At 39.6% G+C, this 20583-nt stretch overlaps 2 protein-coding genes across 5 annotated transcripts; both read left to right on the top strand.

Moving 5' to 3' along the window:
• Nucleotides 1-618: 618 nt before the first annotated feature.
• Nucleotides 619-9083, top strand: znf384b (zinc finger protein 384 b). Of its 4 annotated transcripts, none has more exons than XM_078252577.1 (12): nucleotides 619-757; nucleotides 1534-1656; nucleotides 2521-2588; nucleotides 2741-2963; nucleotides 3576-3689; nucleotides 4448-4593; nucleotides 4682-4767; nucleotides 5499-5723; nucleotides 6671-6838; nucleotides 7342-7420; nucleotides 7537-7695; nucleotides 7826-9083. In XM_078252577.1, the coding sequence occupies exons 3-12, from the start codon at nucleotides 2523-2525 to the stop codon at nucleotides 8186-8188; spliced, it is 1629 nt and encodes a 542-aa protein (XP_078108703.1). In that variant the 5' UTR covers nucleotides 619-757; nucleotides 1534-1656; nucleotides 2521-2522; the 3' UTR covers nucleotides 8189-9083. The 4 variants fall into 4 exon arrangements, with proteins under 4 accessions (XP_078108703.1, XP_078108701.1, XP_078108699.1 ...); XM_078252575.1 differs by lacking the exon at nucleotides 619-757 and adding an exon at nucleotides 764-857; XM_078252573.1 differs by lacking the exon at nucleotides 619-757 and adding an exon at nucleotides 878-960.
• A 761-nt stretch (nucleotides 9084-9844) lies between these two features.
• Nucleotides 9845-19319, top strand: gnl1 (guanine nucleotide binding protein-like 1). Its single transcript, XM_078252572.1, has 12 exons — nucleotides 9845-10071; nucleotides 11254-11401; nucleotides 11695-11831; nucleotides 11952-12103; nucleotides 13786-13857; nucleotides 14904-15096; nucleotides 15290-15388; nucleotides 15523-15705; nucleotides 16042-16220; nucleotides 16492-16678; nucleotides 16991-17131; nucleotides 17244-19319. The coding sequence occupies exons 1-12, from the start codon at nucleotides 9999-10001 to the stop codon at nucleotides 17507-17509; spliced, it is 1830 nt and encodes a 609-aa protein (XP_078108698.1). The 5' UTR covers nucleotides 9845-9998; the 3' UTR covers nucleotides 17510-19319.
• Nucleotides 19320-20583: the final 1264 nt, after the last annotated feature.

The following is a 20583-nucleotide window of genomic DNA, read 5'->3' as shown; positions in this document are numbered from 1 at the left end:
GCGGGTAAATGCAGCCCTACTTAGACCCCTGGGTCAAGTGTAGGCTCCTTAGGTGTGAGGAGGACAAACATTTACAGAATACAGGTTGATATTTATTCATTTGAGACTGAATTAGGCAGACACAAATTAGTTTTAATTTCAGGGCACACATTATTAACCCCAGGGAAGTTTATAAGTCATTTGAGGGTATACATTACTAAAAGTTGGGTAAAGTGTATTACGCGCACAATTTAGTAATATGAAAGAATAATTTGTCATTTAAGAGAACAAAATATATTTGAAGGAACGATTAAAAGTTTCTCATGACCCGTCACTTACGGCACTCTATTACTTCCGAAAGCACATAAACGCAGCTTGCCACCACTCACAAATTAAACTCTATCAAAGTAAAGCCAAACAACCACGAACGGACGTGGTTAATATCTGTGTAGATTCCCAATTTAATCGCCGTTGTAAAGATACCAACTAGCTGATCGAGGATATGTTACTTTTCAGAACGTTTTTATTTAACTGTCCCTCAGTTACAGGAAGTGACATCAACACACACTCCTTTTGTCTGACGGCGTTATCCGGGGGAAGTGAAGATAGAGGCAGCTGCTTCACCGGAGGGAGAAAAAAAATCTAAAAAAAGAAAAAAAGAAGAGCAAAAAGGCAAAAACTTCACTGGTTTGCAGGAATTTGCACTTATTTGGAAACAGTGTCCAAATTGTCCCGAGCTACGGGAGTTCCGGGGAGGGAGACCTAGTCGTCGTTACCGGTAAACGCTACTATTCTCCGTGCCGTCGGTAGTATTTTTTTGGTAGATTTAGCTACATGACTCTGCTGCCGCCTCTCCACCCGTCCACAGCCGGAAGTCTGTAAGGATGGTCTATTGGTTTTTTTCTTTCGCTTCAGTTTTTTTTTTATCCTTTGGTTTTTTTTGCTTTGCTTGTTATTTTCTTCCCAAGCAGCTGCAGGAGGGTAACGTTACTACAGACACACTGTGCTGTGTGCTAGCTAACTGTATGTTAATCAGCACGTCGGGCCTGATTAACTAAGATGCAAGCAGCCGAAATTGAGTCGTTCTGTTGAGCTACGGCCTATTGTAAACAATGCATATATCTGATTTGTGGTATTTCATAAAAGTTACCTTTAGGTTTGGTGTGTTGTTGTTATTAAGCGTGATGTAGGTCTGTTGAGCCAACTTCTAGCTAAGAAGTTGTATCTGCTGTAAATAGCCTATACCACACAATTGAGGTCAGTTATTGTATGGTGGTGCTCAAACCAATTAAATCCACACCTTACAGTTGAAGTCCAGTAAAGAAAGCTGAACATTGCATCACATGTTTGATGTAATTAACTTTACAGGAGCATACTATTTAATGGAAACGTGACGTTATACATTTTATTTTTCCTAATCTTAATCTCAGAGACAAACCACATAGGTGGTCTTTGGCTAATCAGTTAGTTATTAAAACCATATATGTTCTTTTGTCAGTCAGAATACCTTTCGTTTATCTCTTTTTTTTTCTTTAATTGTAATTTTGCCTGTAGGATCCTACAAGGCTGGGCCTAAGGCTGAATTACCAACCAGCCAAAGTGAGCAACTGCCCCAAGAGCCCCACACCTGCAGGGGCCCTCAGACCCCCAGCTTCACTGTGTGGCAATTAGTTTGTGGTAAGATATATTGACTTGTCATAGTAGGAAAATAGGGACAGTGTGTCAGTGAGACAGCATGCACAATATGAGGAAACTGAAGCAACTAAATGGAATTCAGCCATCATATAGGGTATAATGTCAGTATATGCAGTATCAATTGACATGCTAAGGCCCTTATGGTTGGTCCAGCATTACCTGATCTGGAGACTGTGCCTTAAAGAGGGGCCCTGTGTGGAAATTAAAGGGGAGCTCCACTGATTTTACACATTCAAGTCTTTTTTACAGGTCTTGAGGAGTACTATGATTTCATCTGATATTTTACTACAAGATGCGTATTCCTAAATTAAATTGTGTTCAATATTACCACGCAGCAAACCTGGAGAGTAATAGGGAAGCAGGAGCTCATTTCTGCCCTGGGTCCACTAGCAGGTTAATTGGTTCATGACTGGGCCCTTTAAAAAAAAAAATATAATGGAATAATGTCCTGAGGAGGCAAATGTAGCATATCCTCATTCACCTGTGTCATTGATGTCTTCATAGTTGCAAATGTAAGCCTGTAGTACTACTGTATGTTCACAAATATTACTGATATTGGTAAGTAGGGTTAGGTCTTGTATTAAAAGATCTCTCAGTGAAGTTGGGAATGATAATCAGTTACACCTTTTTGTAAATTTTGTGGTTGAGGTTTTTTTGCACTTTAGTTTACATATGGGTAATTTGAGTTAAGAAGGATTGTTCCTTTAGCTGCTATGATCTGTGCACTGTTGGTTATGTCTTTGTAGTATTTGTATGTAACATTTATTATTGCAAAGTAACCAGTGGTAGTATTTACTAGGTCATTACAGTAATGAATTAATGGATGCTGCTTTTGTGTCATTGCAGAAATGATGGAAGACTCTCATTTTAATTCATCGTATTTCTGGTCTCCCATCCCCACTGTATCAGGACAGGTAAGTCTGGACAATAAATCAAGAATATATAGTTTATTTAGGGTTGATATGAAAAAGAAAGACGCTCCTTTTGAGGAGTATTCTTTGACAAGAAGAGGATTGAGGGAGACCAGTCTAAGTAATGAAATGAAAAATATTCTCTTTACTGACAGATTGAGAACGCCATGTTCCTGAACAAGGTGAAAGAGCAACAGGAAAAGAATGCTTCCTTCTCTTCTTCCCCTGCATCCCACTACCAAACAGCTCTTCTCACCATCCCCACTCCTGGGACAAAGACAGATGGAGGAGGGCAGGCTTGTAGTGTGGCACACCTCCACCCGGCTCACAGCACCCAGAACATGCTGTCTGTCCCCTCCACAGGCATCATGACAGCAGGTGAGTGTCTCTGCATGGAGAACCCTCTGGATCTTTCTCAGTTTGAGACTAATTATGTTTATTCCATGATACATGACTTAATATCTAATGATCAAAGGACAAAGTAAAATCAGACCAACGTAAAACAACAACAAAAACCCAAAGGTTGAGGCTGGATTAAGTTTAGTTCTGAACCATAAAATAACAGCGATGCAATAAGTGATTTAGTTCATCAGAACAATTTGAAATTCCAGTTACCTTCAAACAGCACTGTGAGTTAAGAGCACACATTGCCAGTAGAAGAACTGTGGACATTTACGCTACAACCTCAGGCCTTTCTTTCAAATAATGGAACAGCTGTGCTGTCACACTCTTTTGTAGCGCTATCGTGACACTTCCAGGTTTCGTATAAGGTACACAACATTGGTTGGTAATATTTATTTTTTTTTAAATGGAATAGCTGGGAATTCTAGACAAATTCCTGAACTTCAAGGACGGACTATAATCATGGGAATAACACCGTCCACAAGGATCAACTTTGAATTTTTGAAATTTGTACTGCCTATAGTTTACCTTTTTTGTAACGTGTGATCTTTTTTTTGTTTGTTTCTTCCTTTGTCACTTCCTGTGAAGCGGGTCTGGTCATCACAACTCCTCAGGGAACACTAGTCTCTCCCACCTCCTCTCAGTCGTTTGTCTCTGGTCATCCAGCAACGACCATGATTGTTTCAGCTCTCCATTCTGCAGGTAAAACACACATAATGATGACGCACATATCATGTGATATATCTTGTATATGGTTCTATTTTCTGTGACAAAGGCTCTTAATACAATTTATAATTCTGCAACATTTAATGATTTTTTTTTTTGTGATTTGGAACATGATCAGACCTGTTGGCTTCTGTGAGTGTTCTCACTTTGCTATGCCATGAAAGAGAAAATAAAATTAGGTTTTGTTCAGTGTGCTCTTAATGATATCTCTAAATTATGAACCCAATTGAGCATTTCTTTTTAAAGCACAGATTGACACAAAGCAATAAACCCAGAAAATAAGCAGCTGATGATTTCATTTCTTATCCAGGCTGTGCCAATAACTTATGGTTCTACGCCTTTAAAAAAGTTTTAAAGTATCTTCCACGTGCAGCAGATGCTGTCACAGTTTGCTTATAAAATATTGGTATATTTGTGCTTTTTGTTTATTTAAAACTTTTTGTAGGAATCAATATTCAGGGCTTTATGATCATCCGTTTTTATAAGACTAAAAAGACAGTAAAGACAGTAAAAACGGACTTTCAGTAAGAACATTTTTTACCTTGTCCTTACTCAAATGTTAATTACACCTGAAAAAATAAGCACAGTTAAAAACATGAGACTTCCTGCATGATACTTTGATTATGCGTTTGATATTAATATACCCACAGACCAACACGTAGAGGGCAGTTAATATAGAGAAGGACTCCAAGAGTATTCTCTTCTCTTTACTCGTGCTGTTGATCCTGTTGTAGACAAAAAAGAAGGGGACGGGGCATCCCATGTTGTTGTGATGCCGGCGCCATCCAAACGAGGCAGAAAGAAGAAGACAACACTGTCTAGGGTCGGTCCTGCAGGAAATGAAACCCTAATACTGGCTCATCTGACAGCTGGTGGCCAGGTAAGAAAATACAGACGTAGAAAGGGAAATCTAATGATAAAATGGATCATAAAAAGATGATCAAATAACTTTTTATTATTTTTGACAGGTGGCATCTTTGCACCATCAGACTGGAGACCCATATGAGCTGTCAGAGGAAGACCATGGCCCAAAAGACAGCACTAAGACATACAGGTACGGTGCCCAAAAAACAAACACTTGTCGTGCTTCCCCATTTCTCCTCGCTTTAGCTGTGGAATGCAAACACACCTGTTCCTCTGTGTTCTGTCAAAATCAAAATAGAGATGTCCAGCTTTCATAGGTGAACTAGGCGCTGCTGCATAAGCATCTGACACACACATACACCTCTTCTAAACACACTTCACTGCATGTTGTGGCAGAACATGCCTGCTTTATAGTGGATGGTTGATTCCTTCTCTTAATGTATTTGAGATACAAATACATCAGCGCTTCATAGACGCTCTCTCCGCCTCTGCACACACTGGACATGAATCGCTACCTGCCCTCTACTGTCCTCTTTAACTTTATATAGCATGCTCTTTGAGTTGTAAACTCTCAAGCACTCTTGTGTCCTGCTTTTTCACTTTTTATAGTATCTACGTACCTTTCCCTGTCAGTTTTCACTGATTTCTCCCTTGGCATCTTTCCCTGTGTTTACCCTCTCCCCCTTCTGTCTTCATTGATATATCTTATATTGTTAATTTTCCTTTTTATTGTGAGTTTCATTTTCTATCATATATTATTTATTTCTGTGGGTCAATGCTTCATTGCCCTGTCTCTACCTTCATTTCCTTTTTTTTTTCCTTCTCCATCTTCTCTTGTGTCCCTTTTCTGTATACGTGTCCCTCTTCCTTCTTCTTGTTCTTCCATCCCGCCCTCCCATTTCTGTGTCTCTCCGCCTGTAGGTGCCGGATGTGTGCGGCGACCTTCCTCAGTAAGTCTGACATGCAGATCCACTCCAAGTCGCACACAGAGGCCAAACCTCACAAGTGTCCACACTGCGCCAAGTCATTCGCCAACTCCAGCTACCTGGCCCAGCACATCCGCATCCACAGCGGGGCCAAGCCTTACACCTGCTCCTACTGCCAGAAATCTTTCAGGCAGCTCAGTCATTTACAGCAGCACACACGGTACTGCAGACCCCTTTTCCCCGTTACAGACCACGTACCATATTCCCCTGTCCTCTTAAGTTGCCCTGCCAAGTCCCTTTTTTGAAGTCCAAACTCCTGTCTTCTTCTTCCTCCGGCAGAAGAGATTTGAGGAGTGTGCAGACACATATTACACTGCCTTGTAGATGTTGACTACCAGTTCTATCCAGAAGTGACCTTTTCAGAAAACTCAAATGACACCTTTTTAAGTTTGGGCTTTGTCCATAAGAAGATTTCCCATAATTTATACAATTATCAGAATGGCCATTTGAAATGCATGGAGCTCTGTTATATTAATTGGTACAGTGATAATATTTACCCTTTTTTCATTTGTGTACAATACTTGCTTTTCTCCATACTTGTTTGCATTGCATTTTCCCACTTTACATGTTTCTTTTATCTGCATGTCATTTCTCTTGCCAGTGCTTCTTCAGCAGAAACACACACACACACACACATTTAGAAAAACATGTTAAAATGAAGGTTTTAAGGCAGTCTTGTGCTTCCCCAATTTAACCCATTGTGTTATTGTTTGGTATACTTCCTTTTCAATGCTTTTTCTTAAATTCTCCATTGAATGGCAATGTGCTTATAGAAATCCTTTGCTGCCATGATCTGCTTTCCTGCTTGCTGCTTATTTTGTAGTCATCTGTTGCTGTTCTGTTTTGGCTGTCATCATATCAATTTACAGTCATTTCTGGAGGAATGTTTATCTTTATGGATGAATTTGTGTAACCCTTTGTTAACGGTTTCCCAAATATCTTAGTGCTTCTCTTTACTTGTTTGCAGTAGCCTTCCTGACAGGTTTTGAAAAATTGAGGGAATCACTTGCAGTATGTGCCAAGCACAGTATCATATGTTTTTTTTCTCAGTCTACCTTTACAATCCTGTTTCCCTTTCTCTTTCACCCTCCTGTCTGCCCTCATCAGGAACCACACAGAGTCAAAGCCTCATAAGTGTCCCCATTGTACCAAGTCATTTGCCAACTCCAGCTACCTGGCCCAACATGTCCGCATCCACACTGGAGTGAAACCCTACACATGCTCCTACTGCCAAAAGTGCTTCAGACAGCTCAGTCATCTTCAGCAGCACAACCGGTAAGTGAGTTACTGGTCTTGGGTTTCTCAAGTCTTTCTACGGTCAAGTTAGATCACCTTGAAAGTGATAGGAGTCTGTGTATGTACATGTATGTTATTGTCAGTGTTGTAGTACTCTAGATCGGTCTTGGTCTCAAGACCCATTTTTGAAGGTCTCGTCTCGGATTTGACCACATTTTTACTCGTTACTCCTGTCTCGGATAAAGAGGACTCAAGATTTTATTTCAAGACCGGTCAAGACCACAACTGCAGGGATTTCGCTAAATTGCCTGTGCATTGTCTGATTTAGGCCTATGTGTTAATATTTGCAAATGCATCCAATAACTTGTTACCGTGAACCCCCCTCTCCCTGCCCGCTTTACACACACTTCCAAGAAAGTGAATGCAGGAAACAGGAGAAGATGCTCTGGTTGTCAAACACAAATCTGGTCTTGGTGATGACTTGGTCTCGTTTTAGGTGGTCTCGACGACAACACTGGTGTTTTTGTCTTTTTTTTATTCAGGATTCACACTGGAGATCGGCCATACAAGTGTATCCAACCAGGCTGTGAGAAATCCTTCACGCAACTCTCGAATTTACAGGTGTGAAATATTTTCATTTTCTTCTCATACAGAGAGTGCATGTAATGTGTTAATTATGCCTTGTCTCAGTCACTGTACTGTAAAACTTTTTTCTTCAATTACCAATATTGTCCCAGTCCCACCGGCGTCAACACAACAAGGACAAGCCCTACAAGTGCACCAACTGCAATAAAGGATACGTAGATGCAGCGAGCCTGGAGGTGCACATGTCCACTCACACAGTCAAGCACGCGAGGATCTACTCTTGTGGTCTCTGCAACCGCACTTATACCTCAGTAAGACAAATGTCCATTTCTGAAGTGCAGTTCTACATGAAAGACTATGAATCAGACACCTGGCAGCTATTTTACACAATGTAATCATGTGTCCCTTGGTTCCCCTCTACCTATCCTCCCCTCATCTCAGGAGACGTATCTGGTGAAACACATGGAGAAACACAACCCAGACCAGCTAACTGCACCAGCAGCACAGGCGGCACAACAGAACCAAAGCCAGGGTCAGAGCCGGGTAGACGGCGCAGATGGAGGATCAAGCCAACCTGGGGGAGCTGGGAGCGGAGGAGCGGGCGGAGGCCAGCAAGGACAGAGCCAGAGCAACTACCCCCAGACAGAAACCATCTCCTGTCCATTTGACCTACACCAATACAAGACAGTGTCTGCCAGTGACATCCAGTACAAACCTGTCAGCATAGCTGACATTACTTCCCACAAGAACCTCTGTCTCACTGTGTCAGCATCCACCATTCAAGTGGAGCACCTCAACTCTTAGAGGTGATGACAAGGAGGGAGTTTGGGGGGGGTGGGGAAGTTAAAATTGAGGATGGAGTGTCGAGGAATAAAAGCAATACTAAGATGATAGAAGAACTTTGGAACACATGACTGTGCCTGGCTGATGGTTTGAGGCAGACAGGACGAACAATATGGTGACATGATATACTGAAGACTATAATTTGACTTTATTTTTTTAATTTGTCTGCCTTGTTTGATTTGTTTTCCTTTTGCTTAGCTGTCCTGTCTGAGTAGAAAGTGCATGTAAAGGCTGCAATAACGTGTGTTTCAGTCCATCACAGTGATGGTTTTATGATAAGAGGAGAGTCAAAGTGCTTCTCTTCATTGTTGTTTCATCACCTCATGCTCTTCCCTACAAATACAGCTTTGGGCATAGCAATTTATGGTCTCTCTGTTGAGGGAAATTGTAGTTGACTGTGAAGGTAAATTTTTGTACTTTCATACAAAGACTTTCGGTTTTTACATCAATGTTATTACCTCTACTATTGTTGTAAAATACATGACTGCAATTATTTCTTTTTAACCTTAAAACCAACATAGAAGTAATTTTCCTTTTCAGGAAAGAGAAAATATCAATCAAGTATATATAGATACTACCAGTTTATAAAGTATGATTGTGTGTTTAAAAGATGTGATAATCCATATAACCGATTTACCCATTCGCAGGCTTTCACATGACTTTTTGGTCTGTGATGGTTCACGTTTCATGTAATCCTATTGTACTGCTTTTTGTGCATGTCCTAAAAGTAATGTTATCCAAATGTGTTCTTGCTATGATACTTCCATAACAATGTTTAATAGTTCTTTATAGAAATACTGACACATGAAATTTGTCTTTTTTTTCCGGCTTATAATACAATAAACCCTCTCATATGTTTCAGTCTAATGCTAAGTTATTTATTTTTACTATTTATTTGCCACAGTGGTTTTATATAGGGACATTGATTCAGGGCTGTTACTAAACAAATATAATAGTTTTTTCAATCAATTCAATTCAGCCTATAAAATCTCAGAAAATATTGAATATGCCCATAACAATTTCCCAAAGCTCAAGTTGACCTTTTAGATTGCAGTCCACAATTTTATTTATATATATATATATAATAGTCACATTTGAGAAGCTAGCTTTTATTTTATTTTTTTTTGCCATTTTGGCCTAGAAAAATGACTGAAGTTTATTTAATTATCAAAATAGGTGTTGATTAATTTTCTGTCAATTTAGTAATAATTCGACAAATTGTGTCAGCTCTACAATCATAACATGTAAATACCTTTTTACTTTTCTCAAGAAACACTATTACCAGGATATTTGAGATATGTAACACCTGAAAAACACTATGCTGCTTGTGTTTTGCATGCTAGTCTTAATGATACTCAATGATGCTACTGTGTATCATGTATGTAAGCATGCCTGCTGGAATGTGAAAGTGAGGTGTTTACAAAAGTGGACTGTGCCATTAAAGAGGAGGGGGTTTAATGTCAGTTAAGGCAACATTTTGTTGGTACATGTACATAATAGTACTTGGAGTAAGGCTGTTTACTCGGCGTAACGTTAATTCTAAATAAGATCATCTAAATAAAGCCAATAAGACCTAAACTCGGGCAGTCTGCGAACACTGAAATGTGGTCTCGTCCACCATTCTCTGCGGTCTGCAGTGGATATGGCGTCACTAAAAAGTGTAGCTATGAGTCGAGAAACTTCATCCATGTAAATAACGGCAAGAAGCAAGCTGTAGGTAGCAATACGCAGTACATAGCTATATATATATTATCCAGCTTTCTTTTTAACTATGCCCCGGAAAAAGCCATTTAGCAACAAACAGAAGAAGAAACAGCTACAGGTCAAACGGGAGAAAAAGAGAGGTAACGTCATGTGCTGTAGCGTTACCATGCTAGAGTTAGCAGTTAGCTAACGGTTCTTGCTCCACTGCTAGCTAGCTAAGTTAAATGTAGTAAATTAGCAACCCGTTTGTCTGTGTGTCTGTGAGTTATATTTTAAGTAGAGCATCAAACCACTTATTTAAGCCTGTAAAATAAACCTCAATGTTTTCTGTTAGCTAACGTTAGCTGTAATAACAACCGATGTGACGTAACTTGACTTCGGACTTGACGGGTGTAACATCTCTTAATGTATCCATGGTGTAAATAGTACAACAGAATAGCACAGGCTTGTGCGTTTGTTACAGAAGCGTCAGAAATTGCATAATCATTTTCATTTTAGACCTTAATGATACCAGATAAAGTGCCAAATTGGTAGAGGCCGTTGGTTGTGTACTGTCATTGAGCAGATGTTGGTTCAAAGATTTCCATGTGCTTGAAATATATTGAAGCACATTACATTATTTTATTTGAAAACCCTGTTTTGAAAGGTAAAGGAATATTATACCAGTAAGGCACTTTGAACATTTCTTTAGGTCTTTCTGAGTTCATTTATACCATGACTTGTAAGAAAGTGACTCATATTCAAAACAAGTCTGTTCAGAATCCGAATGAGATTTATTAAATACGTTTTCACTTGCATGGGATTTGCCTTGGTGTGTTTGGTGCATACAATACACATATGAAAGGGAATAAACAACAAGAGAGCAAAGTACTGCAACCGCCAATAACGTAAATATAGAATAGAAATATTACAATAAAAATATGTAAAGTAATGAAATGTAACCAAGTATGAAGTCATTCCAGAAGATGCATTAGTAGGTCAAACTACCTGTTATTAACCATGATCAAACATCATAACTTCATCAGTGCAGGAGGCTATTGTAGAACCAGAACAATTTGAAACAAGCACTTATAACTTAAGTTTTTTTTTTTTTAATTCTTCCTAAGTTGAAAGCGTTTTTCAGTTCATGTCAATGAAAGTGGTCAGCATTTACCCTTATGAAGAAGCCACATTTCCTCCTGAATTGGGACTTTGCTGAGGCCAACTGATTAGAAGCATATTGACTATCTGTGATAGTCGATATAAGTGGAAAAAGTAGACATTGGTATTGGATATTTTCCTGCGTTTGACCGCGATTCCTGATCTTTACCCCTGACTTCCAGGTGACACAGGTTCAGGGCCGAGCAGCCGCAATGCTAGTGTGGAGCGAGGAGGAGAGCGACAGTCGGACACCTCAGACAGTGAGACCACTGATGTTCGGAGAATAAATCAACAGCCCTTTGGCAGAGAAGGTAGATATGACCCCAACAGGTGAGTTGTCATTATCATTACTAATACTCCCTTTGATTGTAGCCAGTTGTAGCAATGTGACTTTGTTTTATTGGGAATGGCTTTCTTGATTGGTCTAATTTAGTTGTAGAAAACACCATACTCTGTATTGTCAATGTGTTCATTTGTGTGTGATGAGAAGTTAAATCTAGAAAAAGTAGATCATCAGGTAGATGCATGTTTTGAAATGATTTCAGTCTTCAATCTTTAGATATTAGCAACCCAATGCTAGTTAAGCCTTATTGATGCGCCCCCCCCCCCCCTCCTGTCTTCAGGTTCCGACTGCACTTTGAGAAAGAGAGTAAGGAGGAAGTGGAAAAGAGGAAGAAGTTGGCCAGGGAGAAGGTGCTGCAGCCAATCTCGGACAAAGAACTTGAGATCAACATCAGTGACATCTTCCCCTCAGAGAAAGGTCTGGCTGTTTTTAATGCTTTCCACATGACATCCTCAAAATAAGCTAAACTGATGAGTAGAGTAGGTCAATGGAGTGGGTCACTGCTTGACACGCTGAAACTTAATTATTCACTGCCAGGTCTTGGTTTCCCACTACGACCGCCTTGGAGTTATGAGATGACACGAGAGAACCTGCTGAGGAAAGAGGAGAAGATGTATAGAGACTACCTGGATGACATGCACTCCAGAAACCCCACTGGCTCTCTCAGCCACTTTGAGCACAACCTGGAGGTAAGTTACTTAATTCATACACTCTCCAGTGCTTTTTGACCATCAAAGTGCCAGTGCTGGACCAGAAACTCTTTTTCTTTCCTTAAATTATTTATTTTTGTTTTGAAAATCGGACAGTTAGGTGACCAGATGTGGGGCAATATGAATGACGCAGCTTAATTTTTTGTTTTACAAGTTTCAACATTGTGTTAACAACCCGAATGAACTTACAGTTGTTACTGAATATTTAATGCCTCAGTTCAGATAATTTTCCAGTCTTTGTCCTAGCAATTAATCCAGCAAGTCACAATTCACTCCATTCTTTGTACTAAATCCCACACCAATAAAGGTCAGACCTAGCCAATTTTCTGATGAACCAGGATTAGTCCATTTATTAACGTTCTCTGGTGTACACACTTGCTTTTGAGCCTCTATGCCCTCAGTGTTAATTGTTTTCTTTAGCTGCGAGCGGTAGGTTTAGCACACAGCCATAGAAACATTTTTATTATGAGATCCAGGTTTTAAAAGCAGTACCTTTTCTGTGCAAAATGAGTATTTATGAATCCTGTTAAAACGTTTGACAAAAGATAACAGCATGTAGTAATCCTGCTTATAGACATAACTGGTGAGGCTGTTATCCAGCATATAACGCCAGGACATACCATGAACTGAATCTTTCATTGTGGTGAAGTTAAATCATGTGGAGATTTGTAAGAATTGTTTTACATGCCTGGTATTGTCTGGTATGTTCCACTGGGGACAAAGTACCATCACACTCTGATATTGCTCAGTTTTGCTCAGGCTGTAAAAATGGTAGCGTTATTTTTCAAAATCAAAAACCCTGCAGATCATTTAATTTCAAAGCGTGTTCTGAGCTCAGGAGGCACATCACAGCAGAAGCAGCTGGTGCTGTAATAAGTGTCTCTCAGTAATCTAGAGATGATGGCTTTTTAAGTGGAGCTGAGGAACAAAATAATGCCTGTTTGACTGGATATTATTATTGTAGTATTAAAAAGAAACCTTACATTAAACAGAATAATACATATTATCTTATAGTACTTTTAGTTTTAGTAATCTTAAATGAACACGCCGACTTATTGGGACTTTAGCTTATTCACCGTATCCCCCAGAGTTAGATAAGTCCATACATACCCTTCTCATCTCCGTGCGTGTTGTAACTCTGTCCGACGGCCCCACCAGTAGCTTAGCCTAGCACGGATCCAAGAGGTAACCGGTTCCAACTAGCCTACTGCTCCAAATAAGTGACAAAATAACGCCAACATGTTCCTTTTTACATGTTGTGATTTGTATAGTCACAGCATGTACAAATAACAAGGTCACATGAGACACCTGAGAAGCCCCGAGCAGAGAGTAGCAATGCTTCGCCTTTCTGAGAATATAGTTCCCAGTATGTATACGGTTAGAAGATGGCTGTGTCTCATGTGACCTTGTTATTTGTACATGCTGTGACTATACAGATCACAACATGTAAATAGGAACATGTTGGCGTTATTTTGTCACAAGTAGTCACAGTAGGCTAGTCCCAATAAGTCGGCGTGTTCCTTTTTAATTTACCATTCTTTCCTAATAATTTGTCCTGCTGAATAAGAACAGAAATTGTGAATTTATAGATGGACATGACTTTGTTTTGTTTACAGTAGTAAACTTCACCATACTTCCCATTCCTTTTTTCATTCTTTTAGACATGGAGGCAGCTATGGAGAGTGTTGGAGATGTCGGATGTCATCCTGCTCATCGTGGACATCAGGCACCCAGTAAGCAAAAGCCTGCGGGATGGATCAGACCACTAGATGGAGACACAGTGTCTGAATATCTGACACTGTCTCTTAACTGACAAATTTGTCATGTTTTTGTTTGTCAATTCGGCCACCTAAAATGATTGTTCACATTATAACAGACCTTATTTTTATTTTGACAGGATATGTCGAGACAAAATAAAAGTAATATTGACAACATGGAAAGATTTAAAGACAATTAGTACTGAACATAGAAGTATATTTACTTCTTCATTTACGCGCCTGGGTAGCTCACCTGGTTGAGCGTGCGCCCAATGTACAGAGGCTCAGTCCTTGTCCCAGCGGCCGCGGGTTCGGTTCTGTCCTGCGGCCCTTTGCTGCATGTCATCCCCCTCTCTCTCCCACTTTCCCGACCTCATCTGTCCTGTAAATAAAGGCAATAAAAGCCAAAAAAAAAGAAGTACATTTAGGAGCAAAGAAAGGGAGAAAATGATCTTATCCGATACTGAAATATTTTACTAGGTCCATGGTTTTAGAAGTCCAAATTTTGTTGGTTTTCTGGCGCTTATTGTTTGACGACAAATGAAATAGTCATATTATGTATTTGGATAAATTAGACCCTTAGATCAACAATTTTAGCAATGTCTCAAAATTTTTCACATTGACCATTTGTTGTTCTTCATAAGTGTCTCATTAAATCTTTTTTTGTAGTTTTGTTGATTAAAGTGAGGGGAAATGGGTTAATTTAAGGTTCTTATGTCTTTAAGTTGTGTCAGTATCATTTGTTACTCATGACTTAATTTCCGAGGTAAAATTAAATCCAGTTCTTTTGTTCTAATTATAAGACTTCAGCTCCTGACCTACTTATTCTAACTTTCAAGCCAGATATAGTTTGTGTTTAAGAGAATTCACTTTCTCTATTTACAGTTTCCAGTATTAATGTTAAGTTAAAAACAGCACAACTTGTCTCGTTTCTGTTATTAAGGATGTGATCTAGTAGTTTATTTGTTGAATAGGTCATTATTGCTGTTTTAATAATGGGCATCCTCATTTAAACCACCCAGGTGCTGCAGTTCCCTCCAGCCCTGTACCACTACATCACAGGAGATATTCAGAAGCAGGTGATCCTGGTGTTGAACAAAGCCGACCTGTGTCCTCCCCCAATGGTGATCGCCTGGAAACACTACATGACCTCCCAGTTCCCCCACCTGCAAATAGTCTGTTTCACCTCCCACCCTGGACAGCCCTACAGCACAGGTGAGGCGGGGGAGAGTAGCAGGCAGGGAGAACGTGGTCGGATAGAGGATGGAAAAGATAACAATAGACAGACATTGGAATTGTAATAAACCTGCCACTCAGTGAATTTTTTTTTTAGTGCAACATCACCAGAATAACCCGACTGACTCTTGTTGCATTGAGAATAACCATCTGTCTGTCTGCTGACTTGTAGTACTCCAGAAGAAGAGGATGAGGAAGAAGGCTGACTGGAGTCACGCTGGAGGTCCTTTAGATATCCTGAAGGCCTGTCAGGAGATCACAGCAGGGAAAGGTGGGTGTCTGTCCACTTTCTAACTAATCTTGCATACTCGTAACAAAGCCATAAAAATCTCCGTCAGTTGTCTCTGTAAACGTGACTTTTTGCATATTCACATTTGTTTTAAATGTTACTTCTTGTTTTCAAAGTTGACCTATCCAGCTGGGAGCGGAAGATTAAGAGAGATGCTGTTGCTGAGCATCTGGATGGGGAGCAGCTGGATGAAGGAGCGGAGACGGTGCTGATGGAGCATCAAACTGACAGCGCTATGGAGATGAGCAGCCCATCCCATGAGCTGTACAAAGATGGGGTTCTCACACTGGGCTGCATAGGTATACATCTGAGTTTACACTGAGAAATAGAACCCCATAGCCAGATACAGTGAAAGTTTTGTGAGTTTTTTTTCGATTATTCCAAAACTATTTTTTGCAAAGAAAAGCAGTTTCTAAGAAACTCCTTAACTGGGATATTTTCTCAAGATCTTACCAGGTTTATTTTTTTCCTTTTTTTTTTTTTTTTACTTTACAAAGATAATTGCATCAAAATATGAAGCACCTTTCTCTCCAATCCCCTGGACAACTTCAGGCTAACATCAGCAAACCAAATTGGGGACATCGTTTGTAGATATTAAAGATTGATCTTAAACCTATCCCTTCTTTCCCCCGCAGGCTTTCCAAATGTTGGTAAGTCATCAGTTATAAACAGCCTGGTGGGGAGGAAGGTGGTGAGCGTGTCTCGAACCCCAGGCCACACCAAATACTTCCAGACTTACTACCTCACCCCGACAGTCAAACTCTGTGACTGCCCTGGACTGGTTTTCCCCTCCCTGGTCAATAAACAGTTGCAGGTACAACGTCACTTTTGTGTACTTGAGAGAAGATGTGACTTTGAGTTTACCTGCCTGTTTAGCGCAATAAATCTTTTTTTGAAAGAGCGCACTCACACACCTTTGGGAAGATGGATTATTGATTTTATCTTTCAACTGTTAATCTTTTGTAGACTATGTTTATGCCATTTTCAAAAAGTTTGAACCTCTCAGGTTTTTCTTATTGATTTTTTCTTTTTTTTTCTTTCTCCCCCTTGGCTTTTATCTGTGCCTTTTGTTTTATTTTCTCTAGATTCTGGCAGGCATCTACCCAGTGTCTCAGCTGCAGGAGCCCTACAGCTCAGTTGGTTATCTGTGTGAAAGGACTCCTTTTCGCTCTGTGCTGAAGCTCACACATCCCAGTTTGATGGAGAACAAAGCCCATAATAGAAGCCAGGGGTCTGAAGAGCTCAACTGGACTGCCTGGGATGTGTGTGAAGGTAAGTTTGGGACACCCACCATTGTAATTTGTTGTTGCTTTTAAGAGTTTGGGACTCTTATGTGCACAGTTACTCACCTACCTCACCACCACCTTCGTACACCAAAATATTAAGATGGCCAACTTCCCTTAATAGGCACCCAAGTCGTGGCCCATTATCGATAAAATATAAACATCTTTAAAAGCCAATCCCCACTTTGAGCCAGTGATGTTTGAGATGTGTTGGCTGTTAGAAAAAGAATATCACCAGACTTTTATACTGTCGCTAACACCTGCCATGTCTCTCTCGTCCATCTGTCTTTGCATTCTTTAGCATGGGCAGAGAGGAGAGGCTATAAGACAGCAAAAGCAGCTCGCAACGATGCTTACAGGGCGGCAAACAGTATCCTGCGGTTGGCAGTTGATGGCAGATTGTGCCTCTGCCTTAAACCACCTGGCTACAGCTGCCTGAAAGGTAAAAGAGGCTTTTCCATGACTCATCATTTCAGCTTCAAGTGTATTTAAAAAGGTTAAAACGGCAGGTGGGTGTGATTAACTTATTTCTTTGGATTATTTATGGTCTACAGAGCACTGGGAAAATCACCCAGACCTGCCGGAGATTATTGCACTGCAAGGAAGGACGGCAGTGGATGAAGGAACAGGAGAGAGGGACGATGATGATGAAGGAGAGTCCAGCACCGAGCCAGAGGAAGAGAGAGACCGGGACGCAGATGATGATGAGGATGGAGATGATGAAGATGAGGGGTTTGGACATCCAGTACGGAAGGAAGATAAGCCATCTGGCTTTACTGTCAACATGTACAATGTCCTTCGGGAAAATGAGTGCGAGTGATAAAGACATGCAGAAGGCCATAAGTTATTTCTCTTCCCTGACTTCTCCCCGTTAACCCCAGCACACTTTTCATTCCTTTTTTTCCTAAATCTGCATTCCTTTTCTTTTTTCTTGCATCTCCACTCCTCATGTCATTACCTTCTCTGTCCATTAATATGATCTATTCTAATGAATTCACCCTGTTTCCTTCTCCCTATAATTTATAGAGCATATTCATGTATTCCATGCTGTGCCTCTGCTCTGCTTGTTCATCCATGAAGCTTGTTCTTTAGTGTTGCTTCTAGGAATGGGTTTGGTTTGATTTAATTTAATCTTTTTGCATGTAGTTCTTAGAAGCAAATGAACAAAGTAACTTCCCTCAGCCTGGAATAATCAACCAACTGGTTTTCAATCTCTTTTTTGATAAGTGACTTCACAGCTGAGATGCCAAAGTTCAGGAAAGGATGATAAAACAAATCAGATGCACTGTCGATATGATGTCATTCACTGGAGCAGCCATTTGGCTCTCAGAGCAGCTGGAGATTTAAGACCATGACACCAAATCTTCTTTATTGACCATAGTTTGTCACAACTTTGGTCAAAGGGTGTAGAGATAGGATATGGAAGATATTAGACCATAAAAGTGGAATCAATAAAACCAACATTTTACACAAACGGTTTTGCGGTTACCAGTACTACGGCTCTGTTAGAGGTTCACTTATTTGAACTTGGTTTTGATTTAGATAATATTGTATCGGAGCGTGATATTTTATTTGGTGGGATTCTACAGAGTCAGCAGGAAATAAAAAATAAAAAAAATTTTGGAATTGGGGGAGAAGAGCGTTTTTGAATCCTGTGTTGCTGGATGAGGCTGTTTCAGGAATTTAACTTGTAGTGTTTTAACTACTAGAAATATGATCCTTAGATGCTGCTGGAGATCTACAGTATTTAGTGTAGGGTTTTGGCTACACTCATTTAGCAAGTTTATATGCTAATGGCAGTACAGTGGGTTTGATCCAACAGAGCCTGCTTAACAATCAGTTACGGGTATAGTTTTACATTTTGGGAAATCTGCTTCCTTCACGAGAGTTAGATTGATGCCACTCTTGTATCTGAGAATCGTATGGATCTTCTCACCTAACTCTGCATGAAAGTGATTAAGCGTATTTACCACTAACTATTCCTTTAACCACACAGAAAGAGAGACTGGCCATCTTAGCTTCCATCTGTCCATCATTATAAATAACATTACACGCTTCATCTGTTGTTTCATGAACTATAACTTCAACAGTTCTCAATTTCAAGGTCAGATCTTATAATGCTAAGACACCTTTGTCAATGCCATGTTTTTATCAAATATTCTGTTGAAATTAGAAAAACTGAAATTTTTGCTGTTTGACCGGTCTCTCTCTCTCTCTCTCTCTCTCTCTCTCTCTCTCTCTCTCACTTACTGTGTGATGGCCCTGCTATAATCCTGAGTGCTGTATTATTGTGTGCTGTTGTACCTCATTTATTTGTTCACTGAGGGAACTCTACAGCACAGTGCTGTGTTACTGTGTAATGCATCACACTGCAGCCACATGCAGTCATGTCTACCATTGGTACAATGTAAAGCAGTTACTCAACACTACCATACTGTTAGAAACAAAACAGACTTTTAGTTGTGTTGATGTGAATTTTTGTTTTCTTTTGAAAATATTAAAACTGACAGCGTCTGGAGAGTGTGGTGTTTAGACTTGAGTTGTGTTCAGACTGCATTCCTCATTTCATTCCTATGCTAAATGATGACTGGACTGCTTTCTGCAATAAAAGAAAATAATCCTCTAAAGCATATAGGTGTCCGTGACTGTTTTTGTATTTTATTTAAAGACATCTTTAAGATATTTACTTGTAATGTGAGATAATGTATGTAGAAATATGTTGTCATGTCAGAAAGATCTTTCAATGATGAACCCTCTATGACTTGTTTTAATTAAAAAAAAACACACCATGCCAACTCCCACTCATTTCAAATATATATAATTAAACTGAGAACAGATGATGTGTGAACTTTTCCTTTAAATGTTTTGACAAAATTTTAGAGATTTGTGATCAAAGTGGACATCTTGGACATAATCAGACTAATTACACTTTGTACACTGCCTGAATTCCAAAATAGACCGTTCTAAATGTATTCTCATGGAGATGTTTATGGTTTACATAAACATCTCCATCATCATCATTAGGTTTACATTTACATGTAAAACTAATGATGTGCTACATATCTGTACATTATGGAAGCACAGTATCATGAGCTATGTGCTTTTTGCTAAATGCATTATGGGAAAGACTCCAATCTAACCTGCGTGGGAGATATAGAAAATAGATGGATACCAATATTACAACCTATTAGCTTCTGCAATGCCAGTGTCTGTGGTGTAACTAAGTCCATTTACTGAAGTACTGTACTTAAGTGCAATTTTGACGTACTTCTTCCACCACTGGCTAGTGTACATCATATTGAAGAAAATCATTAAAAAGGATCACATATTATATAATAAGCAATGCCTGAAACACACTGTATGTGATTTTTTTGCCCTCATTAGAGGTGTCTGATCCCCTCAAGAGTGAAGAGGAGAATCAATAGTCTCTTAAAAAGATGCTGCACTGGGATACATTGTGAGTTTGTTTTTATTATAATGGTGTTTGTTTATCAAAGCACTTCTAATTTTCATACCACTGTGTGTCTTACATGACTACATTTAATGAAACAGGATGTGAATGGGAGGAAGATATGTCTCAAACAATATAATATACCTCCAAGCAATGGAAAAAGCCACTGCTTTTATTAACTGTAAAGCATAAGGAATAAATTATCACCCCTCCCAGTTTCTAATAAAACCATTTCCATAGTTGTGCATCAGAAATGTGAAACATACCCTTGAGATTTATGTCTCATCATTATGGGATAACTGTATTGACAGTGTTTGTCAAATTATTTACACTCTTCTTTACGCCAATCAAATCCTCCTGTCAGAGTAAATCTGGCTGATGCTATTATCTCATTATGTTTGTCGCGACCCATTGGGCACCATTTATGAGCGCGCTGAGACAGT

Source organism: Sander vitreus, chromosome 6, assembly GCF_031162955.1.
Source record: "Sander vitreus isolate 19-12246 chromosome 6, sanVit1, whole genome shotgun sequence".
NCBI classification, from domain to species: Eukaryota; Metazoa; Chordata; class Actinopteri; order Perciformes; family Percidae; genus Sander; species Sander vitreus.
Note: the sequence above shows the minus strand (reverse complement) of the source record. Positions and strands in the feature narration are given on the sequence as shown.